This window comes from Cherax quadricarinatus, chromosome 15, assembly GCF_038502225.1.
Source record: "Cherax quadricarinatus isolate ZL_2023a chromosome 15, ASM3850222v1, whole genome shotgun sequence".
NCBI lineage: Eukaryota > Metazoa > Arthropoda > Malacostraca > Decapoda > Parastacidae > Cherax > Cherax quadricarinatus.
In genome coordinates this window covers 16918265-16932689 of record NC_091306.1, presented here as the reverse complement: position 1 = coordinate 16932689, position 14425 = coordinate 16918265, and the positions used below count along the sequence as shown (strand labels likewise).

General features: G+C 43.1%; 1 protein-coding gene across 1 annotated transcript; it reads left to right on the top strand.

Moving 5' to 3' along the window:
- Positions 1–6629: 6629 nt before the first annotated feature.
- Positions 6630–12230, top strand: LOC128692169 (uncharacterized). Its single transcript, XM_053781248.2, has 3 exons — positions 6630–6811; positions 10938–11091; positions 11310–12230. The coding sequence occupies exon 3, from the start codon at positions 11315–11317 to the stop codon at positions 12053–12055; it is 741 nt and encodes a 246-aa protein (XP_053637223.2). The 5' UTR covers positions 6630–6811; positions 10938–11091; positions 11310–11314; the 3' UTR covers positions 12056–12230.
- Positions 12231–14425: the final 2195 nt, after the last annotated feature.

The window sequence follows — 14425 nt, the reverse complement described above, 5'->3', positions numbered from 1 at the left end:
TTGGCGCTATAAAAAGCTCCATCCTGTCACTTCTTCTCCATATTGTTTCATACTATGGAACAATGCTCTTCTCCAGACTGAGGGACTGACCACCTCAAAACTTTAAGGGTGATGGACTGATTACATCGTCTTCAAGTATCTTCTGCTTCTATCAACTTTTCTGTACTTGACTGAAGAAGCCTACTGTGTAAGCGAAACGTTTCATAATAAAGATACCTAACTGTTGCATATGTGTCTTACCCAACAACCTGTCGGTATTTTATACCATTTTAATGTTCAATCCCCTGATTTGAATATAGGAACCACATTAGCCATCTTCCACATCTCTGGCACAACACTGGTAAGGATGGACGCATTGAATACACTCGTTAATGGCTGACTAAGCTCCATCTTGCATTCCTTAAGTACCCTTGAAAACAACTCATCGGGTCCCGGGGACTTATTTTGTTTCAGTTTGTCTATCTGTTTAATAACCATGTCCCTCGTGACAGTAATATTAGTTAACTTAAATTCATCAGGAACTAAATAATTGTTAATTACTGGAATCTCATTTACATCTTCCTTTGTAAAAACTGACAAAAAATAGTCATTAAATAAGGAACACATTTCCAGTTCATTATCCGTCAGCTGTCCATTCCCAGATTTCAGAGGTCCTACTTTTTCCTTCACCTTCGTCCTATACACTTGAAAGAACCCCTTTGGATTAGTCTTTGATTCATTAGCGACTCTAATTTCATAGTCACGTTTAGCCTTTCTAATCGCCTTTTTTACTTCTCTTTTAAGCTGAACATATTGGTCAGTAAGGTTAACCTCTCCTCTTCTGATGCGCCTATAAATTCCCCTTTTCTCCCCTAATAGATGCTTTAGCCTCCTGTTAACCCATTTGGGATCGTTATTATTAGACCTAATTTCTCTCTGGGGAATGTATATACTCTGGGCACTGTGTACATCATTAAGAAAACAATCATAAAAGCAGATCCCTTCATATTCATAAGTATGATTATCGTCAATAAAATCATTAGCTAGATAACCCCAATCAAGATTAGACAGATGTTCCCTAAGTCCATTATAATCGGCAGAACGAAAATCGGGGATTTTTACTGTATTATCATTATTCTTGCATTCCCAATTAATGCTAAAGGTGAACATTAAAATGGTATAAAATACCGACAGATTGTTAGGTAAGACACATACGCAACAGTTAGGTATCTTTATTTCGAAACGTTTCGCCTACACAGTAGGCTTTTTCAGTCGAGTACAGAAAAGTTGATAGAAGCAGAAGATACATGAAGACGATGTAATCAGTCCATCACCCTTAAAGTTTTGAGGTGGTCAGTCCCTCAGTCTGGAGAAGAGCATTGTTCCGTTGTCTGAAACAATATGAAGTTGAAGTGACAGAATGGGGCTTTATATAGTGCCAGGAGGTGAGACGTAGGTTGCTTTGGGAGGGCAGGTCCCTCTCAAACCCAGCCGTTCTCACTAGTAGAGGTTGTCGAAGTTGATGGTCTGTACCAAGATACCCTTGTGTTGCAGTGTCTGACAGAATGAACATTAAAATGGTATAAAATACCGACAGATTGTTACGTCTCACCTCCTGGCACTATATAAAGCTCCATTCTGTCACTTCAACTTCATATTGTTTCAGACAACGGAACAATGCTCTTCTCCAGACTGAGGGACTGACCACCTCAAAACTTTAAGGGTGATGGACTGATTACATCGTCTTCAAGTATCTTCTGCTTCTATCAACTTTTCTGTACTCGACTGAAGAAGCCTACTGTGTAGGCGAAACGTTTCGAAATAAAGATACCTAACTGTTGCATATGTGTCTTACCTAACAATGCTAAAGGTGATGGATTTGTGATCACTTGCGCCAAGCTCTTCAGTGATCTCCAGATTATTCACGAGTGTTTCCTTATTTGACAAGACTAGGTCTAGCAAATTATTACCCCTGGTAGGTTCAGTTACACTCTGTTTCAGAAAACAGTCCTGAACTGTTTCCATGAAGTCACTGGACTCTAGATTACCTATCAAAGAATTCCAGTCAATTTGGCTAAAGTTAAAGTCCCCTACTATGACTACGTTACTGTGTCCAGAAGCCCTAACAATTTCGTCCCAAGGAAGTCTCCCTCTATCGTGATCCAAGCCTGGAGGTCGGTATATTACACCTAGAATTAGTTTTTCTTGACCCTCCACGAACTCTACCCAAACAGACTCTGTTACTGCTCCATCTATTTTTATACCTGTTTTTATGCAACAATTAATATTTTCTCGAACATACAATGCAACTCCTCCCCCCTTCCCATTACATCTATCCACATTGAATAACTTAAATCCCTGAATATTACACTCAGCAGTCATATCCCGACTCTTTAAATCATACCACGTTTCAGTTAATGCAATGATATCAAAGTTCCCAGCACATGCTACCAAACGTAGTTCATTAATTTTATTTCTTGCACTTCGACTGTTAGCATAAAATACCATCATATGTTTTTTCTTCTGCACATTTTTCCTATTCATCTTTGTTTTTACACAATTTCTGAAATTATCATTACCCAGAGTTACTCCATGACAGTTACTATTAAGATTCTTAATATCAGAGCATAAGTCAATATATCCATACTCATTATTAATCATTTCTAAACCCATACCTCTAACTAATCCTAGTTTAAAGTCCTAACAACCCCCTCAACTGAGTTAGCAAGAAAACCCACACCTGCCCTGGATAAGTGAACCCCATCCCTGGCATACATGTCATTTCGGCCATAGAAGTTGTCCCAGTTGTCAATGAATGGTACTGCATTATCCTTACAGTGTTTATCCAGCCAACAATTAATACCAATTGCTCTGGACAACCATTCATTACCAACACCTCTTCTTGGCAAAATGCCACATATAACAGGGCGCCCCCCCCTTCTTCCTAATCATGTCTATAGCTGTCCTGAACTTTCTAACTAAATCCTCACTTCTACGCTTGCCTACATCATTGCCTCCAGCACTGAGGCAAATAATAGGATTGATCCCATTACCGTTCATGATGTTGTCAAGCCGGCTAACAATGTTCTCCATCCCAGCCCCAGGAAAGCATGCCCTTTGTCTCCTACTCCTGTCCTTCAAGCAGAATGCCTTATCCATGTATCTAACCTGGCTATCCCCAACAACAACAATATTCTTACCTTCCTTGTTGTCGTTCGTCGTGACGATCCCAGTAGTAGACTCACATTCGTCGGGTAGCACCGAGAATGCGTTGGAGGTTTCCACGGGAGTTTCCACAGCAGTCTCTTTCTTCTTCATCGTTTCTGGCTTTCCATTCGTCTTCTTGATCGTCAACTTCGTCGTCCCCTGCTGTCCAGCCACTGACCACGATCCCTTCTTGACCTGAGGACTCGAAACAGGAGGACTACTACGAATCCTCTTGTTTTCCTCGGTCAATCGCCGTATCTCCATCTTCGCTGCCCTCAATTCTTCCTTAAGTTGCTGGTAAAGTTGCTCGATGGAGGGCATCTTGGTTCAGTCCACGGGAGCAAACAAGACACTTCTTCACAGAGTTAAGTATAGGTCAGCACTCGAAGTACAGGTCACCACTCAAGAGCACACAAACAGGTCTTCACAGAGCTAAGTACACGTCACCACGTCACAAAGAGCCACAATAGTCACAAAGAGCCACAATAGTCACAAAGAGCCACAATAGTCACAAAGAGCCACAATAGTCACAAAGAGCCACATTAGTCACAAAGAGCCACAATAGTCACAAAGAGCCACAATAGTCACAAAGAGCCACAATAGTCACAAAGAGCCACAATAGTCACAAAGAGCCACAATAGTCACAAAGAGCCACAATAGTCACAAAGAGCCACAATAGTCACAAAGAGCCACAATAGTCACAAAGAGCCACAATAGTCACAAAGAGCCACATTAGTCACAAAGAGCCACAATAGTCACAAAGAGCCACAATAGTCACAAAGAGCCACAATAGTCACAAAGAGCCACATTAGTCACAAAGAGCCACAATAGTCACAAAGAGCCACAATAGTCACAAAGAGCCACAATAGTCACAAAGAGCCACAATAGTCACAAAGAGCCACATTAGTCACAAAGAGCCACAATAGTCACAAAGAGCCACAATAGTCACAAAGAGCCACATTAGTCACAAAGAGCCACAATAGTCACAAAGAGCCACAATAGTCACAAAGAGCCACATTAGTCACAAAGAGCCACATTAGTCACAAAGAGCCACATTAGTCACAAAGAGCCACAATAGTCACAAAGAGCCACATTAGTCACAAAGAGCCACAATAGTCACAAAGAGCCACAATAGTCACAAAGAGCCACAATAGTCACAAAGAGCCACAATAGTCACAAAGAGCCACAATAGTCACATAGAGCCACATTAGTCACAAAGAGCCACAATAGTCACAAAGAGCCACAATAGTCACAAAGAGCCACAATAGTCACAAAGAGCCACAATAGTCACAAAGAGCCACATTAGTCACAAAGAGCCACAATAGTCACAAAGAGCCACAATAGTCACAAAGAGCCACAATAGTCACAAAGAGCCACAATAGTCACAAAGAGCCACAATAGTCACAAAGAGCCACAATAGTCACATAGAGCCACATTAGTCACAAAGAGCCACAATAGTCACAAAGAGCCACAATAGTCACAAAGAGCCACATTAGTCACAAAGAGCCACAATAGTCACAAAGAGCCACAATAGTCACAAAGAGCCACAATAGTCACAAAGAGCCACAATAGTCACAAAGAGCCACATTAGTCACAAAGAGCCACAATAGTCACAAAGAGCCACAATAGTCACAAAGAGCCACAATAGTCACAAAGAGCCACAATAGTCACAAAGAGCCACAATAGTCACAAAGAGCCACAATAGTCACAAAGAGCCACAATAGTCACATAGAGCCACATTAGTCACAAAGAGCCACAATAGTCACAAAGAGCCACAATAGTCACAAAGAGCCACAATAGTCACAAAGAGCCACAATAGTCACAAAGAGCCACATTAGTCACAAAGAGCCACATTAGTCACAAAGAGCCACAATAGTCACAAAGAGCCACAATAGTCACAAAGAGCCACATTAGTCACAAAGAGCCACAATAGTCACAAAGAGGCACATTAGTCACAAAGAGCCACAATAGTCACAAAGAGCCACAATAGTCACAAAGAGCCACAATAGTCACAAAGAGCCACAATAGTCACAAAGAGCCACATTAGTCACAAAGAGCCACAATAGTCACAAAGAGCCACAATAGTCACAAAGAGCCACATTAGTCACAAAGAGCCACAATAGTCACAAAGAGCCACAATAGTCACAAAGAGCCACAATAGTCACAAAGAGCCACATTAGTCACAAAGAGCCACAATAGTCACAAAGAGCCACATTAGTCACAAAGAGCCACATTAGTCACAAAGAGCCACAATAGTCACAAAGAGCCACAATAGTCACAAAGAGCCACAATAGTCACAAAGAGCCACATTAGTCACAAAGAGCCACAATAGTCACAAAGAGCCACAATAGTCACAAAGAGCCACATTAGTCACAAAGAGCCACAATAGTCACAAAGAGCCACATTAGTCACAAAGAGCCACAATAGTCACAAAGAGCCACATTAGTCACAAAGAGCCACAATAGTCACAAAGAGCCACATTAGTCACAAAGAGCCACATTAGTCACAAAGAGCCACAATAGTCACAAAGAGCCACATTAGTCACAAGGAGCCACATTAGTCACAAAGAGCCACAATAGTCACAAAGAGCCACATTAGTCACAAAGAGCCACAATAGTCACAAAGAGCCACAATAGTCACAAAGAGCCACAATAGTCACAAAGAGCCACAATAGTCACAAAGAGCCACAATAGTCACAAAGAGCCACAATAGTCACAAAGAGCCACATTAGTCACAAAGAGCCACAATAGTCACAAAGAGCCACAATAGTCACAAAGAGCCACAATAGTCACAAAGAGCCACATTAGTCACAAAGAGCCACATTAGTCACAAAGAGCCACATTAGTCACAAAGAGCCACATTAGTCACAAAGAGCCACATTAGTCACAAAGAGCCACATTAGTCACAAAGAGCCACAATAGTCACAAAGAGCCACATTAGTCACAAAGAGCCACATTAGTCACAAAGAGCCACATTAGTCACAAAGAGCCACATTAGTCACAAAGAGCCACACTGAGAGTGCCAAAAGACAAGTTAAAGACCCAAAGTAAATAAAATCACATGAATATAAAACAACACTATTCCAACATCCAAAATTTTTCACGAATTAATGAATACAATTATATAAGAGTTCTATGCTCTAATTTTGTTGCTAAATATTCTAAATCTTCGTTTAGAAATCATCATTCAAAGTTCAAGATTTCTAAATATGCCTGAAACTGGATTTGACATGAAAGTCGTGTGGAGGAAGACGGATTATTCTCATATCTTTAAAAACTGCTCTTGTCTGTCTTAAGGCCCTTTGTAAATTACATTTTCCATCTACCAAATCCTCTACTGATATGTTTGTCAAAGCCACAGTTCTTTAAAAGTGCATTTGGCACCTTTGAGAGCCTGGCACTACTAGCAGTTATCAGTTCATCCTTCCTGTGTTGTGTCACTGATGTGGACAGTAAGTCTCACAGCCCCGTGGCTCCTATCCTGTTCTCACTCTCTCTCTCTCTGTGTCTCTGCTGAACAATTTCTGTGGATCGCGAATTGCATCTGGAATGGTTTTGTTCTCTGGTCTTCACGGGACGCATCTAGCTGCTGCAACTACTCACACGGGACATCTTACGCTCATCTGGTGAGGTTAATTCTGTAACTACTGGGTCACATTACTGGGCCGAGATAGAAGGTATCGATCTACATTAGAGATTTTTTTTTTGTGGAAATCTGGACTTTCTATATGTCGCATGTGAGTACACGGAGCTTTGGTGCTGAACTAAACCTTCCAGGAACAAATGTGCACCAATCGTTCCTAAACCCACTAGAACATCACGCTAAACCCGTGTGGACCCTCTTACACGAGAGATAGGGGATTCTGAAGTTATCATGATATCTGTTCTTTGACTGTATCAAGACGTACTGACGACTGTTTAGTGACTGTATCAAGACGTACTGACGACTGTTTAGTGACTGTATCAAGACGTACTGGCGTCTGTTTAGTGACAATATCAAGACGTACTGACGTCTCTTCAGTGACTGCATCAAGACGACAAAATCACCTAAAAAAATGACTCTAGAATCGTTCAGTAAAGTGTACGACCACCACAAGTGAAGTTCAGTAAAGTGTACGACCACTACAAGTGAAGTTCAGTAAAGTGTACCACCACAAGTGAAGTTCAGTAAAGTGTACGACCACCACAAGTGAAGTTCAGTAAAGTGTACGACCACCACAAGTGAAGTTCAGTAAAGTGTACAACCACCACAAGTGAAGTTCAGTAAAGTGTACGACCACCACAAGTGAAGTTCAGTAAAGAGTACGACGACCACAGTCAGCAACACTCATGATACACATAACTCGCACATAAGAGAGAGAAGCTTATAACAACTTTTCGGTCCGACTTGGATTATTTACAAGTCACAATAACACACGAAGGTGAGGGAGCCAGTATACATAGCGGAGGGGGAGAGTGACGGGACAAAAAGAGGAGGAAAGAAGGAAGTGGAGAAGTAGTGGTAGAGATAATGCTGACAGTAGAAGTAGTAGTAGTAGTGGTAAGTAGGGGAGTAGTGGTAGTGGTAAATAGGGGGAGTAGTGGTAGTGGTAAATAGGGGGAGTAGTGGGAGTGGTAAGGGGGAGTAGTGGTAGTGGCAAGTAGGGGGAGTAGTGGTAGTGGTAAGGGGAGTAGTGGTAGTGGCAAGTAGGGGGAGTAGTGGTAGTGGCAAGTAGGGGGAGTAGTGGTAGTGGCAAGTAGGGGGAGTAGTGGTAGTGGCAAGTAGGGGGAGTAGTGGTAGTGGCAAGTAGGGGGAGTAGTGGTAGTGGTAAATAGGGGGAGTAGTGGTAGTTGTAAGTAGGGGGAGTAGTGGTAGTTGTAAGTAGGGGGAGTAGTGGTAGTGGCACAAGGGGAACGAAGCGACACACTAATAGTAGTATTGGTTGTCGTGGTAGTAGTGGTAGTATAATAGTATTAAAGTATAAGTGAAGTAAGTCTAAGGACAAGAAAAACGATCACTGCAGAACTAATGACCCATAAGAGTGGGAACATAAACACTAGCCTGCACAGACGTCATCTTGTTAAAACATATCTTATGCACAGCTTTCCAAACATGAATGGTAGTCGTGGCTTTGTCTCAGTATAGATGCCTACCTTTCTGATTACACTGTCAAATGCTCCAAACTTCAGAACACTCGTGACCTGATCTGATCTTGTATTCTCTTCCAATCCCTACCTCTTCTGTGACTTGTAAATGGTCCAAGTCGGACCCAAACGTCGGATCACTCCCAGGTCTTTCACGTTGCTTTCTCGTTCTATTTTGTGAAAGGAATTTGTTTTGTACTCTAATGAAGTTTTAATTTCTTCATGTTTACCATATCGGAGTAATTGAAATTTCTCATCGTTGAACTTCATATTGTTTTCTGAAGCCCACTGAAAGATTTGGTTGATGTCCGCCTGGAGCCTTGCAGTGTCTGCAATGGAAGACACTGTCATGCAGATTCGGGTGTCATCTGCAAAGGAAGACACGGTGCTGTGGCTGACATCCTTGTCTATGGCAGATATGAGGATGAGAAACAAGATGGGAGCGAGTACTGTGCCTTGTGGAACAGAGCTTTTCACCGTAGCCGATTCAGACTTTGTTGACTACTACTCTTTGTATTCTGTTGGTGAGGAAATTATAGATCCATCTACCAACTTTTCCTGTTATTCCTTTAGCACGCATTTTGTGCGCTATTACGCCTTGGTCACACTTGTCGAAGGCCATGGCGTAATAGCTCACAAAATGCGTGCTAAAGGCATAACAGGAAAAGTTGGTAGATGGGTCTATAATTTCCTCACAAACAGAACACAAAGAGTAGTAGTCAACAGAGTAAAGTCTGAGGCGGCTACGGTGAAAAGCTCTGTTCCACAAGGCACAGTACTCGCTCCCATCTTGTTTCTCATCCTCTTATCTGACATAGACAAGGATGTCAGCCACAGCACCGCGTCTTCCTTTGCAGATGACACCCGAATCTACATGACAGTGTCTTCCATTGCAGACACTGCAAGACTGTATTGTTCCAGTCACGGCATTGTGACTGGAACAATCTTCTTTACACTGATGGTCTAACACCACCACAGTTAGGTACACATGGATGGTCTAACACCACCATAGTTAGGTACATATGGATGGTCTAAAACCACCACAGTTAGGTACACATGGATGGTCTAAGACCACCACAGTTAGGTACATATGGATGGTCTAAGACCACCACAGTTAGGTACACATGGATGGTCTAAGACCACCACAGTTAGGTACACATGGATGGTCTAAGACCACCACAGCTAGGTACACATGGATAGTCTAAGACCTCAGCTACTCACTGGCGATGGGATAGAAAACCCAGAACACTTGAGATTTACATGCGAGTTTTAGATCTACTTGCCTGTGTGTGCTGCTGCTGTTAATGCAACGGCTGTGTGTGCTGTTGCTGTTAATGCAACGGCTGTGTGTGCTGCTGTTGTTAATGCAACGGTTGTGTGTGCTGTTGCTGTTAATGCAACGGCTGTGTGTGCTGCTGCTAATGCAACAGCTGTGTGTGCTTCTGATGTTAATACAACGGCTGTGTGTGCTGCTGCTGTTAATGCAACGGCTGTGTGCTGCTGCTGTTAATGCAACGGCTGTGTGTGCTTCTGCTGTTAATGCAACGGCTGTGTGTGCTGCTGCTGTTAATGCAACGGCTGTGTGTGCTGCTGCTGTTAATGCAACGGCTGTGTGTGCTGCTGCTGTTAATGTAACGGCCGTGTGTGCTTCTGCTGTTAATGCAACGGCTGTGTGTGCTGTTGATGTGAATACAGGTGCTGTGTGTGCTGTTGATGTGAATACAGGTGCAGTGTGTGCTGTTGCTGTAAACGCAACTGCAGAGTGTGCTGTTGCTGCTAATGTAGCTGCTGTTGAGGTGCACAAACACTACATCCTGTTGAGTAAGAGGTTGAGTAAGAGGTTGAGTACGAGCTTGAGACGATAACTGTAATAAAGTTTAGAAGGGTAATTAAAATAAACTTAAGGGGCTTAACTATAATAAAGTCTGAGGTACTTAATTAAAAAAAACTTTGGGGTGTTAAGAATAATAAAGTTTAAATGACTTGTTGAAATAAGACTTTACAGGGCTAACTGCAATAAAAATGAAGGTCACTATAATAAAGTTTGGAAGGGCAAACTATGATAACTATATTTTTATGGGTAAACTACAATAAAACTCAAAGCATTGACTGCAAAGATTCTTTTTGTTTTTTTTCAAAAAATTTCTGAAATTTGAGGGTGTTGGAATATCATAAATTTATTTAAAATACATAAAAAAAATACAAAGAACGGATACAGAAAACGTTTGAAGGATTAACGTCCGTAAGAGAAAATGTTATATTGTCGTTTTCTGTTGTGTTTTGAATACTGTTTGTGAAGTCTCTTGTGGGGGTTTGTTTGTGAAGCCTCTTGCAGGGTTTGGGTTTGTGAAGCGTGTGGGTGTTTATGAAGCTTTTGTGGGCGTCTGTGAAGCCTTTTGTGTGTTTGTGAAGCCTCATATGGTTGTTTTTGAAGCCACTTGTGGGTGTTTTATGACTGTAGTGTAACCGCGCCTCTAGCAAAACAGTGGAGTGAATGATTATATATATATATATATATATATATATATATATATATATATATATATATATATATATATATATATATATATATATATATATATATATATATATATATATATATATATATAATACATTTATTTCTTGCAGGTAAATTTGAATTAGGTGAAACAACAGAAGCATGCAACTATCACGTGGAAACACCACAGCAACCAGGTGTGAGCGCCACCGGTAGCAGGTGTGAGCACCATCACGTCCAGGTGTGAGCACCACCACGTCCAGTTGTGAGCACCACCACGACCAGGTGAGAGCACCTACGTGGTCCACACTGAGCGAAACATTTTCCTGGTGAACATTTCTCCATTAGCTTCTTTCCTTTCAAACTCTTGGACAGTTACGTCATCACATTCCCCCAATGATCTGTGTGTTTGCATTTAGTCTATTTTACGGATTCAATCACTTGCTTATTATCACGCTGACAAACATTACTCTCTTGATGTTAATTTGTTTTTCTATCTACAGGCATCATGTCGCAAATTGAACTTGCGCCGAAAAGACTTAATTTTTCAACAATGCCTCTTACGACAACCTCGTCCACCCCCACCACCAGCACCACGCAGGTAATCACACCACTACCTGTGGTAACGCCAGAGACATATAACAAGAAAGCCGTGCATGCAGGGATCGGCACTGGCTTTGCTCTGTTGATTCTGGTGCTCTTGATGTCACTCGGCTACGCTTTCTACCTCCGTCGTCGACTGAAATACTCGACGGCTCGACGCGGCGCTGATACAGGAAACGCTGAAGGTGGTGGTACACGTCAAGAGGAACCCCCTTCGTCAGAGAGGTCTCATATTTTACGGAGGAATCCCTCGAAGCAGGTGGATACCGCGAATGGAAAACATACTTTTGATCGCGACTCTCCACAGTACATCGACCCCTTCTCGATCCCTGGTCAGGACTTCGTAACAGCACAAGCGAGCAGAGATCAGAAGGAAGATCATACTTACCTTAATCTCAGCAGATTACCTTCGAAACTCCATCACGAGGATCCAGTGTATGAGAATCTTCACAGCCAAGTGTACGCCAATATCACTCCTTACGACGCCGAGGAGTCGGCATATGAGCAGACGCCTGCGGCAACGACGCCAGGGGATGAGGGGAAGCGGGATCAGAATTCAGGATCCCAACAGCAACACCACTACGATACTCACAACCAGGAATACACCTATGAGGTCGTGGATGCCTGGGTCACTCCCAGCAAGTAAGCGACGACCCTTACATAGAGACAACCCAAACACTCAGTGACGATCCCAATACTCAGTGACGATCCTCACACTCAGTGACGATCCTCACACTCAGTGACGATCCTCACACTCAGTGACGATCCCCACACTCAGTGACGATCCTCACACTCAGTGACGATCCTCACACTCAGTGACGATCCTCACACTCAGTGACGATCCTCACACTCAGTGACGATCCTCACACTCAGTGACGATCCTCACACTCAGTGACGATCCTCACACTCAGTGACGATCCCCACACTCAGTGACGATCCTCACACTCAGTGACGATCCTCACACTCAGTGACGATCCTCACACTCAGTGACGATCCCCACACTCAGTGACGATCCTCACACTCAGTGACGATCCCCACACTCAGTGACGATCCTCACACTCAGTGACGATCCTCACACTCAGTGACGATCCTCACACTCAGTGACGATCCTCACACTCAGTGACGATCCTCACACTCAGTGACGATCCCCACACTCAGTGACGATCCTCACACTCAGTGACGATCCCCACACTCAGTAACGATCCTCACACTCAGTGACGATCCTCACACTCAGTGACGATCCCCACACTCAGTGACGATCCTCACACTCAGTGACGATCCCCACACTCAGTGACGATCCTCACACTCAGTGACGATCCCCACACTCAGTGACGATCCTCACACTCAGTGACGATCCTCACACTCAGTGACGATCCTCACACTCAGTGACGATCCTCACACTCAGTGACGATCCCCACACTCAGTGACGATCCTCACACTCAGTGACGATCCCCACACTCAGTGACGATCCTCACACTCAGTGACGATCCTCACACTCAGTGACGATCCCCACACTCAGTGACGATCCTCACACTCAGTGACGATCCCCACACTCAGTGACGATCCCCATACTCAGTGACGATCCCCATACTCAGTGACGATCCTCACACTCAGTGACGATCCTCACACTCAGTGACGATCCTCACACTCAGTGACGATCCTCACACTCAGTGACGATCCTCACACTCAGTGACGATCCTCACACTCAGTGACGATCCTCACACTCAGTGACGATCCCCACACTCAGTGACGATCCTCACACTCAGTGACGATCCTCACACTCAGTGACGATCCTCACACTCAGTGACGATCCCCACACTCAGTGACGATCCTCACACTCAGTGACGATCCCCATACTCAGTGACGATCCCCATACTCAGTGACGATCCTCACACTCAGTGACGATCCTCACACTCAGTGACGATCCCCATACTCAGTGACGATCCCCATACTCAGTGACGATCCTCACACTCAGTGACGATCCTCACACTCAGTGACGATCCTCACACTCAGTGACGATCCTCACACTCAGTGACGATCCTCACACTCAGTGACGATCCCCACACTCAGTGACGATCCTCACACTCAGTGACGATCCTCACACTCAGTGACGATCCTCACACTCAGTGACGATCCTCACACTCAGTGACGATCCCCACACTCAGTGACGATCCTCACACTCAGTGACGATCCTCACACTCAGTGACGATCCTCACACTCAGTGACGATCCCCACACTCAGTGACGATCCCCACACTCAGTGACGATCCTCACACTCAGTGACGATCCTCACACTCTGACGATCCTCACACTCACTGACGATCCTCACACTCACTGACGATCCTCACACTCAGTGACGAACCTCACACTCAGTGACGATCCCCACACTCACTGACGATCCTCACACTCAGTGACGATCCTCACACTCAGTGACGAACCTCACACTCAGTGACGATCCCCACACTCACTGACGATCCTCACACTCAGTGACGTAAAGATAAAAAAAAGTTAAAAATAAAATCAGACATGTAAGGTAATATAACACAGTACAACTAATATGACATTTATGGTGTCAACCTTGACACCATAAATGTCACAGTAGTTGTACTGTGTTAGTACCTAAATATTGTCGGTAATTCTGACAATATTAATACAAAATAGTACATTTAAATACAGGTTTAGTTTTATATACAGGTTAGTTTATATATATATATATATATATATATATATATATATATATATATATATATATATATATATATATATATATATATATATATATATATATAATATCAATAAATTATCATCTAAATTTTGTAATGTCTATTAATGATCCCTATTTGCGAAATTTGAAAAAATAAACAAAAGCGTCGTTTAGTTACAATGGTTGGGGAGGCCGGGTCCAAGTTCTTGGATCAAGAGCCCTCGCTGTCACTGGCATCAAGGACCCTCACTGGAGGTAACTTTACTGTTCTCCCGTCTTTATCAACCCTTCACGTACTCTTAGTTATTTTCTT